Raw genomic sequence first — 23,176 nt, forward strand, 5'->3', positions numbered from 1 at the left:
CATCTGGTCCCATGGAAGCAGTGTTTTTAGCTTTAGATAGAGCCTTGTTAACCAAAGTATCGGTAATAACTGGACTTACACAATCCCCTACAATGGTAATAGGCCCTGTAGGTGGTGGTGGGGGGGGGGATTTGCACTGAACCTGTCAGCCAAGATGTTGGCAATGTCAGAAGGGTCCGTGTATTTTGTTCCATTTTGTACTAGCTCAGAACAGACCTGAGCATTGCCATTTAGGTTTTTGACGTAGCCATAGAAGGCCTTATGGTTATCCTTGGCATCCTTGGCAACTTTCTTTTCAAAATTAGCTTTAGTTGACTTGATGAGGGCCCTCAACTTCTTACTAATGCTGATCAGGAATGATTTTTCTACTTGAGATTTGGCCTTTTTTTGTATATAAGTCTCCTCCTTTTATTGTAAAGTTTGCTTATGGCCGGGGTCCACCAGACTGGCTTCTTCTTGCTTGAGGAAGGAGTCTTGGTTTTATTTGGGATAGCACGGTCCATGCAATCCTGAAGATGCATATAGAGTGCCTTGGTGTAGGATTCCACATCCTGGATATCATTATCCTTCTGCAAGGGAATAGTGAAGCTTTCCACTTCGGATGCAAGTAGTTTGAAGTTTACTTTGGAAAGGTTTTTGACTATGGTTTCTTTGATTGGGGGAGGTGGAGGAGTAATGATGTCCAGGGTTATCAGTTTGTGGTCAGATCTGACCAAAGAGGGGGTGATAACGGGTGTGGTACAATGGGCGCCCATATCTGCGATGATTAAATCCAATATGCTGTCCCCTCTAGTGGGGAGACATACTAGTTGTTCATGGGCATTTGAATTTATAAATTCTATGAATCGCTGAGCATAGGAGTTGGAACATTGGTAGTTCACCCAGTCTATACCAGGGTAGTTGAAATCACCCAAGATTATGGTGTTGGGTAGGACCTTTACATTTTCCAATGTCTCAAGGAATACAGAGTGAGCATCTTGGGACATGGTGGGCGATCTATAACCGGCTACGACTTGAAATGTGGTTTTGCCTGCTGATAGTTGCGCATGGATGATCTCCGGGGCATCATGCTGCGCTACTAACCTGGAGATATGGGTATCCTTGTTGGGACAGATTTGTGTGCCAGAGACTCCCCTGTTGTGGAAAAGATTTGCGCTCCATGTCAAGCAGAGTACCTCATTAATGCTTTTTAAGCACAACCTGGAAAACTGGATGGGGAACAGAAAACACACCCCTGGGATTCCACTTGTGTCCCTGCTGGATGGTGGCATCAGGTGCTGACTTGTTGGAACATGGGCTAAATTCTTGGCTAGGCTTGTAAGGGCCTCAGGGACAATAGCCTAGTAACTTCCTATGGTCCTAAGTCCACTTTACAGATAGGCCGTGCACCACAGTAAGTCACTTAGACTCAGTCATTTAGAATGTGGCCGAAGATATTGTCCTTCTTCCCTTCAGACATTTCTGAAATTCTTTTCCATTTACTCTTTGGATATCTCCTTAGATGAATCCAATAAGTGTTATTTTTTTTCTGTCATTACAACATGGTAATGCTGCTCTGTCTGTACAGCTCACACTGTTCATACTAAGTTCTGGGGTGAGACAAAAACATTTTTATTCTTATCATGTTGGACAATATTTTTTTATCTACAAAACTAGCTAGGAAAGACAGATTTCAACTTAATGAAAATCAGAAAAATGAAGAAAACTGACAGTGCATCACAATAAAGCTATTTCTACTTGGTGAGTTTGATCCAGCTTGCATACTGATCATGGAAGTGTGAAAGAAATAGAGAATTGCCTTCTTTTTATGGACAGACCCACATCAAGTCTGATATGGAAATGTGCTGTTGGAGAGGAAGTCCTGTTGATAACAGAAAAAAAAAAAAGATTATTTGCTGTAGTGTCACCTACGATTTCGTAATAGTAAAAGCCTGCTGAAGTGAAATGAGCAGAAGTCTTTCATAACACACTGCAGATCTTCCCCATTTAGTGCACAGCTGTTTATGACACCTTTACCTATCAGTTCAGTGAACCCTGTGCAAGTACGAGCTCAAACTTCAGTAAAGCTAACAGCTGATATTAAAAGGTGTCCTGTGCAGACTTTCTGATTCAATATGTGCTGTATGTTTTTTAAACAATAACAACTGGGGTGGAAGTAATGCACTGTAATCGTGGAAAAAATTTGAAGGTTCCCTCCAAAGTGTAGTCTGTAGTTTTACTTTAAGAAGTTTACACCATTATAATCACATCATCTAGACATTAAAATCAAGAGCACTGCCTTTGAAAAGTACAACACAGGTAATAATAATGAGGTTACAATGATTAAATCCTATAATGTTATAATAGCAGTATGTACTTAATTTATTGATTTGGTGATTAATATACCTTTAAAAGTAGCATAATCAAATATTAAGTACATAAGGGTAAATCTAACAGCAGAAAAATGTACTATGCCTGAATCATAAGAGCTACAATGTATGCAGACTAAATATATATATATATATATATATATATATATATATATATATATATATATATCTATACACACACATACATATATATGTATATATATATATATATATACATATATATACATATATATGCACATATGTGTGTGTGTGTATACATATATATATATATATATATATATACATATATATATATATATATATATATATATATATATACATATACATATACATATACACACACACACACACGCACACACACGCACACACACACACACACACACACACACACACACACACACACACACACACACACACACACACACACACACACCTAAATTTCAAAGCCAAGGGCTGAAGATAACTGCTGGGATGGGAAATGTAAAAAGTGAAAACACTGAGTACATATTGACTGCAATATTCCTGGCTGCATCCTTGTCAGAACTCAAGCTGTTGTTATCACTACACAGGACAGTCCTGGTCTTTTACTTCTCAAAAAGTCCATGTTTACCTGAGGTGCTTTGAATACAGGGTCAGGTGGAAGAGGCTTGGAAGGTGGCTCAGGCCTTGAAGATACCTGAAGAGAAGGCTGCATAGATGTCAGGCATTGCAAATACAGTGTGCCAAAAAAGAAAGAAAGAGAGAGTATGAGAGAGATGGTTAGTACAGCTGCCACTGAAAATGACATTCACAGCACTAGTAATGATGTGCTAAATGGGTTATTTAAATAGATGACTGTTAATTAGCACCTGAGTCACTGAAGCATTTATCTTGCACAGCCATGCAGTTCTGAGTGATGAAACATGCAAACTAAAACTGTTTAAATCCTGCTGCCTGCCAGATAACAGAAATACAATTCTTGAAAGGAGGAAAAAACAAATGTAATGCTTCTCACCTGGATGTTATGCTATGCTCTGTATCTCCAGCAAGGTAATCTTCTTTCTTTTTTAAGATTTAAAATGTTGTACTGAAATTTTCAATATAACAAGAGAAAGAAAGCACAGCGGGTATATCATAAACCAGCCAATAAAAGAAAAAAAAAAGTGCTTCTTGTATCCTGTGAGTCACTGGACCAATCTCAGTGTCATACAAGGATGACCATTTAAACTACAAGAAAAATCTCCATTTACTACAAAGTGGCCACAGGGTCACTCACTCCTTCCTTATGTCCACAACAATCTGTGTGCATACTAAACAGACAATCTTCTTAAAATAAATTCCACCTCCACATCCAGCTGTATCACTATACACAGTTATCACGGTGACCATACGATGCCTGGCCATATACACGTTATGCATATAAACCTGTCGTCCTTTTCAAGCACTTACTAGTGCTCACCTCCTAGATCAAGCAGAGATGTACAGGATAACCTAAACATCATAGATTAAAGCAGCACACATCAGGTGTGTGTTCATGGTATTTATATGCAGACTGCACAGCACTTACCCATTTTCAGGTTCATGGCTGTGGTGCAGCAAATATAAAGTCTCAGACAGTATTCACAGCAGTTCTCTGGGAGTAAGGTAAGAGAGGGCACACCCTTAGCTGAAAAACAGAGTATGGTGTACTGAGAAAGACTGCAGATGCTACTACTTACATGGCAGAGGGAACTGAATTTGTATGTTGACTTCAAGGTACTAAACAAGGCTCTCAGTTGATGACATCTCTGAAAACAGCAAAAGATGAACTACTGTACCTAGAAAAATATTACTATCCATAAGTGGCTCCTGCTTAGCCAATTTATAACAGTGCAGGGCAGAAAACTTACCAGTTATCTGCTTAGGCTGGTTTGCTAGATGAGTTTTCATTAGAAATGACAAAGGGAATAGCAAACTCTCTCACAAATATCCAGAGATGAAAAGGACTGAAAAATAATGTTAGTATCAAAACAACTCTGATGCAACATTCTGTCACAATAACATTGGTGATTTCAGTCGCCAAAGAACATACCACTGCCACCACCATTAATGTGCCAATGGCAACATTCCTTTCTTGTAAGATGTGCTTACAACTACTGCTAGTGCAGTGAACCAGCACAAGCTCCTGTATGTTTTTAAATTTATTAATCATTTACATCCTCTAGGGCCAAATGCCTATTTTCTAAGTCGACCTCTGAGCACTGTTTGATTAAACATTTTTTTCAGAGACAAACAGTAGTAAAAAAAAGACTGAGGGATTCAAACAAAGGACTACAAAATGGAGCTAATTAGAAGTTCACAACATTAATTCTCTATGCTACACTGTCAAGATATGGTTCAATTTTTCCATGTGTAAAATTACTAACTGCCCAATTCACTTACTACAGTAAGTAGTTGGTGGAAAATCTACAGATCATCAAGAGACTGGTTTGCAAGATGTGCACAATATTCCAGAGAGTTGTGGTTTCTCAACATATCAGGAGTTAAACCTGTCTGCCCAAACAGTAAACCAGTGCAGTACTTCATAATAATTGCACACCCATGCAAATGTGTTTTGACTGACCCATACATGCTGCAATGGATTTCAGCAATTTGATGTGGATACTAGACTTCTAGAAGACATGTGCACACAAGTTCTGAGGACTGCTGCTGTATTCTCCATTGTGGAGCAAATGTGGTGAATGTCACAAGACTAGTATGTAATAATTTATTTTAGATGTTAAGGGGCAACCCATTATCATCACCCAACTCACCGCATCAGGTTTATCCTGCTCTATATGATGTGCTCAGTGATTTTCTTTTTTTGCTCTCACAGCAAGTGTTGTCTTTTGTCAAACAGTCCATCGTCTTGTGCATCTTTACAACACCAAGATTGCCCTGGGCAAAGTACAAGTGATCAGTTAGAAATACCTGTTGCTCTGCAAGGCATGGATCACAGACAGTTCCACTGTCTTGCAGGATGCCCCGGCTTTTATCCAGCAACACATGTATGCACACTACCTGAGAATCCTCCATGTGGTAGGACAACAATCAGAACAGATCTTCATAATGCTTTAGTCACCAGATTCTTATGGAAGTAATCTCACTAGAAAAGCAAGACCAGTGCTGTATGTTTCTAACAGCCACATCACTGATACTTAGCCATCAAAATGTTAATGCCTACCACAGAAGTGTAGCAATGGTGGGTGAAGGGGGGAGCTGCCCCAGGTGCAAGTTGTTTAGGGATGCAATCAGAAAGTGCAGTTCCTGCCCAAGTCTGAGTAAGTGGTTGAATGCAAAAGGAAGCAGCAATAAAGAATCCTGTAAAAGGTGGTGACAGTTGCAAAAACAGGATATAAATTGAATGTTCTGATGGAGCCATTCAATGTTTTTTGCCTTCCCACCTGCTAACCACTAGATCCTACCATTAGTATCTGCCCATTTGTTCCCCATCAGTGGCAATATGGCAACTGTCTAAGGCAACAACCAACTGAAGGAAGCAGTAATCTATGGAAGCATGAAGTTTGTTTGGTGCTAACCAATGCAGTGGCTTCACTACAACAACCTCCTTTGCTCAACATCCATGCATGAATATTCTAACACAGAGAAAAAGACATCACCACCTGCTTGGAAGCACCAAATCCGCATTCTCAGTTCCTTGCTGATCTTCATCACTGGCATCCCTCCACTTGTAAATGGCAGGCAGCTGAATGGACCACCAAGCACTCCCAGCAGGATGGGTAAGCCACCTTTAGCCACTCAACTTCCAGCACCTCCAGCTGCTAATCAAACTCTGGGCACCTGGGTAGCGGATAGGTTTTTATCCTACTGTGTCACAAAGAACTACTCTGTCCTCGCATGGAACAGTATAATTCAACACAGCACATGTCTACAATAATTAAAGTGCCAAACAATTTGGAAATATGTCCCCTAGTCAATGAATATCTGGATATCTAGCAGCATAACTCTGACAAAATTCATTTGGACTATTCTTGTCTAGCCCCTCTCTTCTGATGTTCCTTCTGGTTGTTCTGCTTTCTAAACTCCTTCAATGTACTCACCAGACACCTTACTTATGTATGATGGATGATATCCAATCCAGAACGGCTGGATAACTTTAAATATAATGGGGAATAGGTCATCATAACTAAAGCCACACAGACAGTTTTGGGGTCTGACTGGAGAAATAATAAATCAGCAAGCAAAGGAGAGTGGTATTGTTGGAAATGAATTCATCCTCAAGTGTTGGTGAGTACCTTCGCAAGATGGACTCTGTTTTTCACAAAATCTCACCAAGACAACACTGATATATAGACTGTATTTTATATAGTATATATCATGGACATAAGCAGGTTAAAAAATAAAAAAAGATATTTTGATGCACAAGACCCAAGATAAAAAAGTGCCCAAGCCTGGTAGACACATTGGTGCCAAGACTGGAAACAATGACAGCGTAGAATCCTCAAGACATGGAAAAATTCCTACAATGGGGTTAGGCCAGGTACAGGGGGAGACTGCTGCCCCCCCCACACACACACACACACACACACACACCTTGTAGAAGGAAGTAGCAGTCCACAAAAATCACAAAAAAATGACAGACCAAAAAAGAGACATACAGGTAATAGAGTGGACTATTTAGGATAAGAAATAAATTATGTATTGTTATTATTATGCAAGAAGCCCAGAATGTCCAGACAGACAATATACAAAAAGATTACAAGAGAAATTACAGGAAAGAAAAATACTTCCACAAGAAAAACTGCCAGAAGCTTCAAATGCAAATTTGTGTTTATTAATGCAACAGATCCATGAAAAACACTATACAGACCAAGAAACATTGGCCCATTTGGAAAAAAAAGCAACTGAGGAAGTGCCAAAATACAAAGAAGAAAATATAGAAATTTTTGAAAGGTATAAAAAAGAAATATGGACACGGGAAAGACAGAGAGATCTGATATGGTGCATTATCTATGCAAAGGAGAAAGCCAAATTAATCAACACAAAAAAGGCAGCCCCAAAGATATTCAAAGAGAAATAACAGGCAAAGGCATCCAGATTTGGAAAATTTCACAATACAAAAAATAAGATTATAAAGAGGGAACACAGAACAGAAGATTAGTAAAGCAGAAGTTAAAAAAAATAAAAGTTTAAGTTATGGAATACTTGCAAAATCAAAGATTTGGTGTAGAAAGTCTAACACAGGTTATATCACAGCATGATAGAACAACGAGTCCCCAAAGTAAAGAGAAACAGGAGGAGCAGGAGACATCTGAAAATGAAATATGGACATGGGAAAGAAAAAGAGATTTACTATAATGCATATTTAAGCAAAGGAGAAAGCAAATCTAATCAATACAAAAACAGCAGCACCAAAGATATTTGGAGAGAAATACAGGCAAGGGCATCCCATCCGAGCATGGAACATTTTACAATACAAAAAATAAGAAAACAAAGACGAAAAGTAAAAAAGAGGATTTTAGTAATGGAGAAGTTAAAAGAAATTGAAACTGAGGTTATGGATTACCTGTGAAGGATTTAGTGTAGAAAATTTAACTCAGACAACATCACAGCAGGATAGATCAATGGACACCCAAATTAAGGAGATATTAGTGGAGGAGGAAGCATCTGATCAGTTGCCATATGAAAAGACTTTGGCACCTTCCATAGGAAACAAGTACAAACATTCAGTTGGAGTTGCATAGCAAGGGAAGAAACAGGAAACTGTGGCAACTCTGATGTAGTCAGTGTTGTGGAGTGATAGACCAGTGAGTTCCCATATGAAAGAGCAACGGATGACACAGGATGAAACTGAAGAGAACGTGGCACAGGAGGATGCTCTAACTTTGTACAGAATGCCCCCAGGAAAGGGGGAACAAAGAATGTGTGCACAGTTTAGAAGAAAATGATCTAAGAGAAGAGTTGCTTGACTTAACAGAAGTGGATAGACATATTAAGCTCAATGAAAGTAATACACCACAGAAGGTCAATAAAACCCAAAAAGTTAAGACATTTGATAAAACAAATGAACATGGTAATTAGGACAGTCTACAGAGATCCATGTGATACAACAGAAGTAAATGGGATATATTACTGTCCAGCTAAATTAATAACAGATAAAGTCTTACCACAAGAAGACAGGGTAGTAAGGAAAAGGAAGGGGAGAAATCAAATGCCATCATGGAAGTATCGAAAAGAGAAAACTATAAAGCAATTAAGACATGAAGCGTCACTGTTAGAAGAGTATAGAAAGAACAGATCAACAAAAATACTCAAAGACAGATGTGATAAAAGCAACATGTAGTATGACAACAGATTAGGATCTATTGTGCACTATCGTAAATAATAAACCAAAAATATCATCAGACAGAAAAACTTGGAAAATATGTAGATAAATATAAAGGAAAAGTAAAAGCAATTTATTGATGATCCAAAAAGTTTTAAACAGAATTGGCAAAAAGAATTGAACCACCCTAAATAAATAAATAAATAAATACAAAAAAAAAAAAAAAAAATGAAGAAATAGATACATTTAGAAACATCTATGAGGATCCTGTGGAACATAACAAAGATGCTAAATGGATAGAAGAAGTAAAAGAATTTTGTCAAAACATCCATCGTATTGCCAGTCTTGTGAACACGTGTATTGTCTTGCAAAAAGTGAACTCCTTTCCACAGTTTCCCTCTCCAATTTCTTTCAATGCCTCCTTTAAATCAGCACAGTAAATTAAAGTAATATTCTGCATTAACTGTATGGCCCCTTGGAAGATATCAGTCACTACAATCCTTCCTGACCCAAAACAATGTGGCCATGACCTTTCCTGCTGACTTTCGGGTCCTGAACTTCTTTGGCTTTGGTGAACCTGAATGCCACCATTGCATGGACTGTTGTTTTTTCTCAGGATCATAGTGGTATAACCCTGTTTCATCAACAACAGCTAGTTATTTAAAAAAGCTGGCAGCAGCTCAACGAAATGCTGAAAAATCAACTTGGAAGTGTCCACTCAACCTCTTTTCTCATTGACATTTAAACATTTGGGCACCCACTCAGCTGACAGCTTCTGGATACCCAGCTGCCCATGGATTATAAACGCAACATATTCCCTGGATATCGGTAGTGTCTCAGCAATTGCTTTAGCCGATATTCACCAATCTGTCAAAATCAGAGGTCATGGAAATGGTTAACAATTTCAGGAGTTGACACCATTTGAGGCCTCCCAGACCTTGCTGCATCTTTGGTCTTGAAATATCCATGCTGAAAGCTTGCACACCACTTCTTCACAGTTGAATAAGAAGAGCATGTGTCTCTCAATCTTTGCATCATATAATCATGGATTTCCTTTTAAGCTTTCTTCTACAGGAATAGGAACTTCATGACGGCTCAGTTCCACACTTGAAAATTCCACACTTTACATTGACATGGTTCAAGCAATGATCTGAAACAATGTCAAAACATAGTGTTACGATTCTGTAAATTGGCACTTTACAAGATGAAATAACCCTCTTTTCAGCTAAAGAGACAAAATAACACTCAGAATTTAGAAAGTTGGTCGGGCTTACAATTAGTAATTTAGAAGAAGAAGAAAACTCAGTTGTGGAAATAGAACAAAATGGTAATAAATGGATCATTACCCCAAAACAAAACACGTGCAACACACAGCTCACAAAGCCAGTGTGCCGAACAGTCACAGCCCTAAAGGCTAAACAACACACCTGATACACTTGTAATAGGTGACTCTATCGTCAGGCACACTGACGTCCCGCTCACCAGGCTGAACAAGGAGAAGGTCACAGTGAACTGCCTGTCGGGCGCTAGCATCCACCACATAACACAAGCACTCAGGTCACTCCAAGGCAAGTACAAATATGACTCAGTCATTGTCCATGCTGGTGTGAATGACCTGAGACGTACCTCCCTGGACTACATGAAAAGAGACATAGAGGAGCTCTCTGAGCATGTAGCCCAGGCTGGTATGACCCTGACCTTGAGTAGCATCTTACCCTCGCCAAGAATGATGCCACAATATGAAGATAAGATGATCAATTTCAACAACTGGCTTAAGTATTGGTGTCATTCAAAGGGGATCTAATGCCTGTCAGCCTGGGATGACATGCTCGACAAGCCACGATGCTTCGCTAGGGATGGCTTGCACCTGTCACCCCTGGGCTTTCGGATATTGGCAAAGGCTCTTGCTTCCCCCATAGTGCCTTTTTTAGGCAAGGCTCAAAAGACAAACCCACCTCCATAGGTATCACAAGGGATAAGAAACTAAGAGTAATGCTGCTCAACGCCAGAAGTCTAAACCTCAACATGCACGCACTCGAAACTCTCCTTAGCATGGAGAACATCGATATCTGTGCAGTAAAGGAAACCTGGTTCAAGGCTCCCGAGAGCACCCCAGCACTACCAGGTTATACCTCATACCATGCTTTTCGGCCCCAAAACTTGGACCGAACCACAAAAGGAGGAGTATCAATATTCGTCAAAGATACCCACACCTCCAGGTTGGTGGCACAGCACGAAGCATCAGAGACTATCCATGTGCAACTAACAGTGGGTAAAACTGCCTTCCAGTTTATTGCCTGCTACAGACCACCCTCCCAAACCCAGGAAAGTACAGTTTTGTACCTACCATAAATGTAGATGTTCGAAGATCCACATTGCTGCAGTCCTTACACTTGGGTAGTCCGCTGTCCTCGGTCGGCCCGAATATCAAAGTATAAGGCTGATGTCGGTCAGGGCGCATTTGTCTGACGTCAGGACGTCAGGGTACAAATGCGCATGACCGACGTCATATCCTCAGTCTTTTCTTGCCCCAGATGTCAGAAGACCCTAAAAATAAAGGTCAAAACCAAAAGACAGCAAACAACCAATCAACCACCCTTGTACTAACTATATGTACAATATATACAATATACACAAAATGTACAACCCAACCCACACAACCACCTCTAACTACAGAGGGGAAGGAGGGAGGGTAAAGTGGACTGCAGCAATGTGGATCTTTGAACATCTACATTTATGGTAGGTACAAAACTGTACTATGTTCTTCATCTCACATTGCTGCAGTCCTTACACTTGGGTAGAATCCCAAAGCAGAGGTAATGGAGGATGGCTAACTACAAGGAAGCAGGAGCTGCCAAAATGCCCTGCAAAACAGCAGTGGCAAAACCAGCCCTGGACTTAGAGTAAAGTGGCAGGTGATAATGCCTAGAGAAAGTATGCACAGAACTCCAAGTAGCTGCCTCCAAAATATCCTTCGTTGCCACTCCCCTCAAAAAAGCTGTTGAAGTGGCAGTAGCCCTAGTGGAATGAGGCCTAATCCCAGCTGGAATCTCCTTGCCATGATGGGAATAACAGAAAGCAATGCAAAACCCAATCCACTTAGAAATAGTTTGTTTTGATACAGGCTTGCCCTGAGAACTCAAAGCAAAAGAAACAAACAACTGCTGAGACTGCCTGAACCCTTTAGTTCTGTCCAAATAATAACGCAACTACCTGTGGACATCTAAAGTGTGCAAAATCTTTTCCCCTTTATTTTGGGGATTTGCATAAAAAGTAGGCAAATGAATAGTTTGGTTTAAAGCCACACTAGAAACCACCTTAGGCATAAAGGAAGGATTAGTACGTAATGATACCCTATCCTTATGGAAAATTAAGAAAGGCTCAACCGCCATAAGGGCCTGTAATTCAGAAACCCTTCTCGCAGAGGTAATGGCCAACAAAAAAGCAGTCTTCCATGATAAATATTTCAACTCAGCAGTAGCTGCAGGCTCAAAAGGTTGTAGAGTGAGTTTCTCCAACACAAAATTGAGATCCCAAGCAGGAGTAGGAGCTCTTCGTGGGGTCTTATATTCTTTGCCCCTCTAAGAAATTGCTTGAACAAAGGATGAGAAAACAATGGTGGGTTGCAATCATAGTGAGCTGAAATTGCTGCAGCATGAACTTTAATAGAAGAGAAAGACAAACCTTTGTCTAGTAACTCAGTAAGATATTGAAGAGCCACACACAAATTAGGCTCAGAAACATCAAAACCTTTTGCTGCACTCCAAAACAAAAATCTCTTCCATTTGTCTGCGTACACTTTCCTTGTACTAGGCCTCCTAGCTTCCAAAATAACATTCAATACTTGCTGAGGAAGTGGAGGCCCACTATGGCTCAAAACAGAATATGCCAGGCTGTTAGGTGCAGAGAGTGAAGCTTGACATTTAGCAAATGGCTGTCCTCTTGCGACAACAGGTGTGGAATCGAAGGCAAAGGCCATGGAGGCTTCCGTACCAGACTTCTCAGTAATGGGTACCAGTGTTGTCGAGGCCAATCCGGAGCTATTAAGATCATCCTTGGCTTGTCCTGTCTGACTTTCAGAAGTACCTTTGGGAGGAGAGGCAGAGGTGGAAAGGCGTACACATGAAGATTGCTCCAATTGAAAGAAAGAGCATCCACTCTCCAAGCTGTGGGATGAAACCTTTTGTGCAAAACTTTGGCAGCTGATGGTTTAGTGGAGAAGCGAACAGATCTATGTCTGGAGTTCCCCATGACACTGTCAATTTCTGAAATACATGAGGATCCAATTTCCACTCGTGGGGATCCATAATTCGTCTGCTCAACACATCTGCTAAGGAGTTCTGTGCTCCTGGCAGAAACCTTGCCTGAAGATTGAGCTGTAAACTGAGAGCAGTCTCCCACAAAATCATTGCTTGCCTGCATAGAGGATAAGAATGCATTCCCCCTTGCTTGTTGATGTACCACATGACAGTTGTGTTGTCTGTTAGAATCAACACCTGCCCTGGAAGAAGGAATTCCTTGAAAGCAATTAATGCAAACTGGACTGCTAACATCTCCTTCATGTTGATATGTAGATGTTGTAGTCTGACAGGCCACTTGTTTTGTATCCACTTTCCATTGAGATGAGCTCCCCAAGCTTTGTCTGAGGCATCTGTCGTTAAAATCTGACTCGCCTCTGGCCGGGTCACAGAGAGTCCCTCGTTTAGGTGACATTCCTGAGCCCACCACAAAAATTCCTTTTGAATGCAAGGTATTATTTGAATGACAGTGTCCAGATCCTGGCAGTGCTGTGTCCATACATTTTTGAGGTACCATTGTAGCTTCCTCATATGCAGTTTGGCATTGGGAAGCACCAGAATACAAGATGCCATGAACCCTAAGGCTTGAAGGACTGTCCTTGCAGTCAGCCCGGACTGATGAGATAGTTGATGGAAGTAAAGGGATAGACTCTTTTGTTTGTCCGGGGTTAAAAAGGCCATCTGGGATGCTGTATTCAGTCTCACACCCAGAAAGCACATGTCTTGAGAGGGTACTAGACTGGACTTTATTTCATTCACAGAATACCCTAGGCATCTTAGCACTGCTATCACATATTCCAAATGATGAAGGAGCTCTTCTCTTCCTTGAGCCAGAATTAGGCAGTCGTCCAAATAAGGATAGATCTGTATTCCTTTTAGTCTGAAGAAAGCTATCACTGGAGCCAGAACTTTCGTGAACACTCTGGGCGCAGTAGATAAGCCAAAGGGCAATGCAGAGAACTGATAGTGAGAATTCCCAGCTCGAAAACGCAGATACTTTCTGCAACTTAGTCTGATAGGAACATGAAGGTAAGCCTCCTTGAGATCCAAAGTTACCATCCAATGATCTTTGCCCAGCAGAGGTAAAAGCTGCTGCAATGTCAACATTTTGAACTTGGGAATGTCCAGATAAGTGTTGAGGATAGATAAATCCAAAACTGGTCTCCACGTGTTCCCCTTCTTTGGTACTAGGAACAGGCGAGAATAAAATCCTAGGCCCACTTCTGGCAGAGGGACCGGCTGTATGGCCCCTAGTCGGAGCAACAGAGAAACCTGTTTGTGAGCCTCTATTCTTTGTTGAGGAGGAACGTCTGGCATGCCTTTGAAAGGAGGCAAGGTATGGAAATAAAACCTGTAGCCGTGGTGTATGATATCCAATACCCATCTGTCCTGGGTAATTAAACACCAATTTTCTTTGAAAAGTGCCAACCTTCCTCCCAAAGGTGCTGCCAGACGAGCAGGGTCTGGCAGCTGAAAAGGTAGGTCATTGGGTCTGCTTACGAAAGGACTGACCCCTGCCCTCACCCGAAGCCTGTGCAGGAGAACTCCCTGTTCTAGGCCTGAAAGAGCCCTGGGCTCTGCCCTTACCACGTCTAGATCTACCCCTAGACTGTGAATCATAAGAAGGATACGTCCACCCTTTAGTAGGCCAATTTCTACTAAACTTTGGAGGCTGGACCTGCAAAAAATCTTTAACAGTCTGCATAGACTTAGCCTTGTCTTCCATTTTCTTTAAAACTGTCTCAACAGGAGGACCAAACAACACGTCAGATTGTAAAGGAGCATCTAAAATCCTTGTTTTAACATGTTCAGCCAAATTCTGATCCCTCAGCCAGGCGTGCCTGCGAAGAACTGACCCAGTGGCAGCCACCCTAGACGAGGCCTGTACAGCATCAAAACCACATTGCAAAGAATGCTTACCCACCTGTTCAGAAACATGCACTAAATCTTGCAACTCCTTACAATCCATACCTACTGCCAGAGCATCAACCTTAGACTTCAACTGTGAAAGGAGATAATTTTGGTATTTCAACATGTGAAACTGGCAATTCAGAGCCCTCATAGCAAGAGTGGAAGAAGTATAGACTTTCTTTCCCCATCTATCCAAGGCCCTAGCCTCTTTGTCTGCAGGAACCGGATTCTTAACAACAGAAGCCTTAACACCCTTAGGCCCCTGGCTAACAGTTTCTGGGTTCGCCCTAGGACTCTTAAAAAGATACTTATGAGCTTCAGGCACCCTGTAATACCTATCCGGCTTAACAGGAGCAGGAGGCAAAGAATCAGGATTAAGAGAGGCTTCTGTAAAAACATCTTCCACAACAGCCAAAACAGGAGGTATAGCCAAAGGCCTATGCTGGGGTAAAAACAGAAATTCCCGAAGCCTTTTCCTGGAATCAGAGAAGTCCTGACCTTCCCACTTAAAATGCTCCCTCATGGAATGAAGAGTTTCTGAAAAAGAAAAATCCTCAGGAGGAGTAGCAGAAGGAGTAGAATCATCCACATCAGAATCAGAATAAGGAGAGTACTCCTGCAAGTCTTCAGCCGAAGACTCTGAAACATCTGAAGCCTGCTCAAAACCCCCCAGCTCAGGCTCCACCCTAGGCCTCTTATCAGGAAGGGGCATAGAACCCCTAATCAAAGTAATCAAATCTTCTGCCATTTTATGCATATGCTTCTTGGGCACAGTACCTGAAGAGCTAGGGGTAACACCAACTGAAGCTAAACCTGGCCTGCCCCTGGGGGAAGCCTTTGAAACAGAAGGAGAGTGCCTAGCCACCTTAGGAAGGGAGGGGAGTATAGTAACATGAGAAGCCCCCTCAGCCTGACTAGTCTCCTGAGAGGCCACATCTTGTAATAATAAGGTCTCACTCTGGGAACACAAAGAAACCTCCGGTGGAGCCACCGGCTCCACCGACACCTCTAAAGAACCGGCGTCTGGTACAGACGGTACTTCCAGCCTAGGCTTAACTGCCTTGTCCTTGCGCTTCTTCGAAGAAGCGGGCGTCGGAGCATCCGACGGCATTTTATAGTTGCACCGCTTCCCAAAGACTAACCTTGCACAATCCAACCTTCTCTTTATAGTGCGTTTATTAAATCTAGCACAAGAGCGACAGCCAACAACGTCGTGCTCAGGCCCTAAGCAAGGAATACACAAAGTATGATAATCTCTATGCGGTATCTGTTTCCCACAAGAAATGCAATTATTAACTTTTTCTGACATCCGGTAAATGACTGAGGCAAGAAAAACTAAAATATTCCCAACGGGTACTTAGCCAACTTTGAACTCGGTCTGAAACTTCTAAATCGAAAAATCTCAGAACGCCAACCGGCACTTGCAATACTGCTTCTGCATCGGACCATGCGGCAAAAAAGACTGAGGATATGACGTCGGTCATGCGCATTTGTACCCTGACGTCCTGACGTCAGACAAATGCGCCCTGAACGACGTCAGCCTTATACTTTGATATTCGGGCCGACCGAGGACAGCGGACTACCCAAGTGTAAGGACTGCAGCAATGTGAGATGAAGAACATCCCCACTCGAACTTCCTGAGGACACTGGAAAATATGAAGGTCTCTCCAAACACCATTATATTGGCCGACTTCAACTACCCAAACATAGACTGAGAGCATTATTCTAGCTCCAACCCCCTAGCCCAAAGGTTCCTAGAATTTATAAACTCAAATGCTATGGACCAACTTGTTACCACTCCCACAAGAGGGGAAAATATACTGGACCTGATCATCACCAACATGGGGACTCTATGCTCCAGACCAGAAATGTATCCCCCACTGGTAAGATCAGACCATAAACTAATCTCACTGGATATTCACATCCCGACCCCACCCCCTGCCCAGAAAACTACAGTGAAAAACTTCTCTAAAGCAAATTTCACACTCCTCAAAACCGAGGTGGAATCCTTCAAAGCCCCCGAGCCTGTGGAAAATACAGCCCAGACTGCAGAATCCTTTATAAACGCATTCTATGAACACCTTCAGGAATGCATGGATCATGCAATCCCAAATAAAACCAAGACCCAATCCTCCAAAGGCAGACGTCCTGTCTGGTGGACCCCAGCCATAAACAAACTATACAATAGAAGGAGGAAGCTACTACATGATAGAGCAAAATCCCAAAAAGGGAAGGCATCTCTGATCAGTATTAGCAAAAAACTACGGGCACTCATAAAATCGTCTAAGGCCAGCTTCGAGAGAAAAATTGCACAGGACACTAAGGATAATCACAAGGTTTTCTTTAGTTATGTTAGGAACCTGGGTGGGAATTCCCAGATATGCTAAGAATTAGTCCAAAATGACAAAAAATACATCAAACCCACAGACATTGCCAACATCCTAGCTGACAGGTTCAGCGCAAACTTCTCCCCACCAAAAGGGCAAATATCTATCCCAGCAGAGTGCTGCCCCCCTGACATCTCAGATGCTCAGGTAAGAGCTGCCCTCTCCAAAGAAAAAAACACAGCATCAATGGGACCAGATGGTGTCCCGGGCTGCGTCCTACATGAACTCCAAGAAGAGCTAAACCCAAACATAAAACTACTGTTCAATCTCAGCCTTACTACAGGATATGTACCCAAAGAGTGGCGTACAGCAACAGTGGTCCCTCTCCACAAAGGTGGTGCCTCAACGGATCCTGGAAACTATCGCCCCATAAGCCTGACTAGCTTGGTCTGCAAAGCTATGGAAAGGATCATCATGGACCTCATAAATAAAGATATTGGGGACCTACAGACATTGGATCCTACCCAGTTCGGCTTTGTTATGGGCAAATCCTGCCTCTTAAACCTGTTCGATTTCTTTGAAACAGTCACCAAGGCCATTGACAAGGGGAAGGTGGTCCACACAGCCTACCTGGACCTCGCAAAAGCCTTCGATACAACACCCCACTCGGGCATTATAGATAAGCTCACCAGCTTAAATATAAACCCCTATGTCACTAGATGGGTTGCAAACTGGCTCAAGGACAGAACCCACATGGTTAGAATTGCTGGAGCCATGTCAGACTCCAAACCAGTTACAAGTGGCATCCCACAAGGCTCAGTCCTGGGACCTCTCTTGTTCGGTATATATTTCTCGGAGGTACAGGCCAACACAGAGGGACTGTGGCTGACCAAGTTCGCAGATGACTGCAAACTGGGCGCCATAATCGACTCTCCAGCCGACACAAGCATCCTCCAAAAGGGCTTAATAGAAACAGACAACTGGTGCCAGAGCCATGGCCTCAAGCTAAATGCCAAAAAGTGTATAGTCATCCCCTTTGGCAAAAACAAAGTGCCCACAAATTACCACATAGGTGGTAATCCATCAAGTACAGAAGAAGTAATTAGGGACCTGGGGACCCAAGTTGACAGCAATCTCTCATTTGACAACCACGTGGCCAAAGTAGTTAGAAAAACATTTTATATAGCCCACCTAATCATGAAGGGATTCACATCTAGATCAGGGGAGGTCAGCGTGCCTCTTTACTCATCCCTCATCAGGCCCATAATTGAGCACAATGCCCCTTTTGGGATGTACCTTACCAGACACCTGCAGCAACTGGAAAGACCCCAAAGTACCTCACCAAGAGGATCAAAGGGCTCAAACAGATGCCATATGCTGCCCGGTTAAAGAAACTCCAGCTCTACTCAGTGGCATACCGCCTGCTCAGAGGCGATCTGTGCCTGACGTATAAAGCCATGTCCAACCCGGAATTAATGGACATGCTGCACCTCAGAAAATCCAAATCCCATCGAGCTACGCACTCGAGAGTCTTGAACCTCAGCACTGAAATAAATAGGACATGCTGGAGGGACAGATTCATAACCCAGAGGCTCCCTTCACTCTGGAATAAAATCCCAGTCCAGGTTAGGCAGAGTCCCTCATTGACTCTCTTCAAGAGGAATCTTGATGAGTGGATGGGAGATCGTAGGTTTACCCCGTGTATCACTTCTGTGTCACTGTTAGACAGAGGCACAGTATACTAACCTTGAAAAAGGGCATAGCAAAATTAATTTAAAATGGGTGGCGAAAGCCAAACACACTCTGGCTAGGCTTATAAATGCCCTAGGGCAGATAGCCTAGTATGAACCTATGAACCTATTTATTGTCAAATAAAGTCATAATGGAGCACTCTAAAAGGGGGAAGAATCTAAGTATGGTGTGGATAGACTACAAAAAAGCATCAGGCAGTATCCCACATTCATGGATGAAAGAGTGCTTAAAAATCTATAAAATACACCCTACACTGATCAGTTACATTACAGCAACCATGAAACAATGGCAAACCTCTTTGCAGTTAGACCATTATAAAGGACAAATTATTATTCCAGGGATAAAAATTCAAAGAGGGACATTACAGGGTGACTCTCTGTCACTGCTGTTCTTTTGTCTTGCCCTTAACCTATTAAGCTGCCTACTTAACAGATTAGGTCATGGCTACAACTTGGCTCCCAGAAAACGAAGTGTGAAGACTTCTCAAATTATTTTTGTAGACGATTCTTTTTGTAGATGATTTAAAACTGTATAGTTCATTAAATGAGGAACTGAAAGCACAACTGCAAGTGGTCAAAGCTTTTTTCAGATGATGCAAGAATGTCATTTGGTCTTGATAAATGTGCAAAAGCAACCTTTAAAGCAGGAAAGCTGCAGCACCAAGAAAACATCAGTTTGGAACAAGAATGTGATACAAAAGAACTTGAGCAAGAGGGAGTGTATAAGTATTTGGGAACTTATGTAGGATCAACAAAAACACATGAACAAATGTGAATAAAAATTAGTAAGGAATATTTTGGAAGACTTAAATTAATATTGAAAACAGCGTTGAAATCTAGGAATAAAGTCCAAGCTACAAACCAATTTGCTCTTCCTGTCTTAACTTACAGTATTGGAGTGATCGACTGGCCCCCAAAAGGTGTCGGATAGGCTGGACAGGAAAACAAGAAGGATGCTTCATGCTCAACAAATGATTTATAAATATCAGTGCATACCAAGATTATATATCCCCCATTCTGAAGGAGGTATGCGCCTCCTCGAAACTGATAATATGTATAGATCTGTAATCGTGGGACTGCATACATATTTGCTTACCTCACAAAACTCAAACATAGTGAAAGTTTTGAAACATGAGGAGAATCAGTTTAAGGTGACTACTCTGCTTAGTTTAGCAGAAGCATATCAACATCAAACAGGAATGGAAAACAAACCAGAAGTAGATGAAAATCAGGCAGCAACTGAATGCGCCAAAAAACAAAAGAAAGAATATAAGGTGAAGGATCAGATGAGAAAGCAAGAAATGTGGAAAATGCATAAATATAGATGCAAGCATAGACAACTCTTGGAACAACCTCATGTTGATCAGGACTGAACGCAGGAATGGTTTATCACACATATTCAGACAAGGGAACATTGCCTTGTGATAGTTGTAAACAATGTGTTTATATTACAAAGGAAAAAGTATATTTTTGGACAACATGTTACACACTAAGGTGTTTTGTTAAAAACGGTAATTGTGCTACCAGCAGAATAGTTTATTTAGCTAAATGTGACAAATGTTTGGCTTTCTATATTGGAAAGACCAAAAAGGCACTAACAGTAAGAATGTATGAACATCTGTACGATACAGGTAACAAGAAAGAAACAAGTGCCCTGTATAAACATTCTTGCACATGCAGTAACTTTAAAAAATTCACATCTGGTATTTTACAAAATACAAAGATCAATCCTAGAGGAGGTGAATGGCAAAAACTACTTTGAAAAGAGAACTAGTCTGGCAGCTGAGGCTTAATGCCACACTACCCCTGGTCTTAATGATCAAGTTTCAATTACATCAGTTTAAAAAGAAAAAGCAGACATTTTATAACAGTAATGACAAAAAAGTTTTTCTTTTTATTCTTTACATTTGGATTTAAAAGAACCTGAGAAGGTGTTTTAAATAAATGCATTTTTTTAACATTTTATTAGATACTAGTGCATTACATATATTATATTGTTGCACATTTGCAGGAAAGGGCCTTTTAAGGATTTATTTAAATATTTATATAATTTATTGATTTTAATTGTGGAAATAGAAAAGATGTGTACATAAAGAAGATGACAAGGTTTTTTATCTGATGAAGTCTCTTTGAAAGGGACGAAAGCGCTTATGAACGTGTGTCTTTTAGTTTGATTGTGTTTCATTTAGTTAATAAATATTCAGCCTTTTAAACTTTGGAGTCAGATTTGTTGTGAATATTTTTGGTTGGTCAGTATTCATTACCACGTTTAGCAATTTCCTGAATGCAGGAATGGTTAAGGAAAGGTGAATTTAAACAAAAACACGAATGGTAAATTTTGGTTGGCCCATGTCACAAAATACTGCCAAGCCCAACTATCTGGAATTTTGTAAACAGTTATGTCACTTGTGAATATCAACATGATTCATATAAGACGTTGGTGTTAGAACTGTATGTTGTGTATATTCAACTTGTTTGTACAGACGTGTGTTGATAAAGGTTTTTGCAAAGTGCTTGAAAAGTAACCACAGCATGCCTTACTGGAAAAGAACAGAAATGTACATGCACTACTGTAACTGTTTAAATGTATATTCAAACAGTGGAAACTGGAATGCAGGTTAACTTCAGAAAAATAGCTGAAATTAAATTGCTATATGGCAGCAAGGAGGTACAATGTCTGTGCTGAGAGGTTTTCTGTATTGTTTCCGAAGTGTTTTACTATTTTATGACTTCCAGGATCTGCCTCTGATCTGAGGCAAAAACATTCTCTATATATATTTGTGGGTAGATGCTAAATGCTACCAGCTGCCTTCAATAGTTGTTTTGAGCCTGGGAACTAGGAGTCAGATGACAAGAAATTGTCATTCTGCAAAGTATCCCAGCTGTAATATTTGAGACATTAATTTAAGACGTCTCTTTCAGCATTCTGTATTCTGTCTTGGACCTGACAAGATCCATTCACCACACATCTGCCTTGCTATGAGTAAGTCAGTCTAGGGAACAGTATTATTTACTTGAGACTGTCCTGCCAGGTTGTTTTAAATATTTCCTGTGATTTTGAACTCTGATGTCACTGTAATTATGTACCAAGTATTTTCTTGTTCTTTTATTATTTATTATTAAATATATTTAAATCTTTCTTTGTGGCTGATCTGTCTAGAGATACTCAAGTTCTGAGAGTGCTTGCATATTTATTTGGTGACACTGTGTAGGCCACTCCTAATAGCCTTGCTCTTGGTCAAACTACCACTTGTCTTAACATTACACAGTAAGATTGGACACCCTTTGTTAAGGGCCTTAAAGTAGATGATAAGGAGGTGGCTGGTGGCAGTAATAACTACCTTATAGTCTGGACAAAAGGGGGCATAGCTAGTAAACCTGTGCCCACCTTTCCCAAGTGTGTGTGTGTGTGTGTGTGTGTGTGTGTGTGTGTGTGTGTGTGTGTATAACTCAAACCTCAAAGAGTGTTTGTCAGCTGCTTGGACAGGGACACGGAGCACTGGTTGGACAGAGAGGGTACTGGAGATCTTGGTTTGGCCACTCAACTGAGATCTCAACCCTATAGCTGTGCCAGTGGGGAGTCTTATTGGGGATCTGGAGAAAGAGGGAGAAACCAGACCCAGACTGACTGTGATCTCTGTGTGCTCTTAAGGGAAAATGCACTTTACTGTGTGTGTATTTGTCATCCTCCCAGTGTGTACGATCCCCGCTGTTGCCAGTGGTAAGGACTGAGTCTCCTTCATTACTGGGCCAGAGCAGGGGCGTCACAGAGGCTCCTTGATTATTGGTCCAGTGGTGGGGCGTCACAGTCCAATACAGTGAATTATGTACACGTTTGGTTTACAAAGTCCATTGAACATGTGTGAGAAACAGACAAATGTAGTTTTTCTAAAAGAGAATTGGAAAAAGTTGCACACCTTGTTGCTGGTTGTGATACACTAATGGCAGAAAGACTGTATAACGAAAGGCATAATTATGTGGCAAAATTGTTACATTGGGGATTGTGCAAACATTATAATACTGAAGTAGCTGAAAAACACTGGAAACATGAGCCACAAACATTACAGAAAATGATGACATTTATATCACACGGGATCACCCAACTACCAACAGTTCAAAAAACAGACGCGAGGAAACAAGATATAGTAGTGCATGAAAAGAGCACAAAAGTAGCACTGATCATTGAAATTGCTACACCCACTGACTATAGCGTTTTATATACAGAGAGACGCAAAGT

General features: G+C 41.2%; 1 protein-coding gene across 7 annotated transcripts in view; it reads right to left on the reverse strand.

Moving 5' to 3' along the window:
• Positions 1-23,176, reverse strand: part of ADAM15 (ADAM metallopeptidase domain 15) — a 1,588,574-nt gene that overhangs the window by 166,228 nt on the left and 1,399,170 nt on the right. For 5 of the 7 annotated variants that reach the window (XM_044080071.1, XM_044080073.1, XM_044080069.1 and 2 more), the window contains one exon: positions 2,980-3,057. The exons of the other annotated variants lie outside the window; for them this stretch is intronic. In XM_044080071.1, the coding sequence (XP_043936006.1) occupies positions 2,980-3,057 (78 nt within the window). The remainder of the gene's footprint in view (positions 1-2,979; positions 3,058-23,176) is intronic. 7 annotated transcript variants of the gene reach the window in all.

Source organism: Protopterus annectens, chromosome 8.part0 (assembly GCF_019279795.1).
Source record: "Protopterus annectens isolate FY-2018-M chromosome 8.part0, PAN1.0, whole genome shotgun sequence".
Lineage (NCBI taxonomy): Eukaryota > Metazoa > Chordata > Ceratodontiformes > Protopteridae > Protopterus > Protopterus annectens.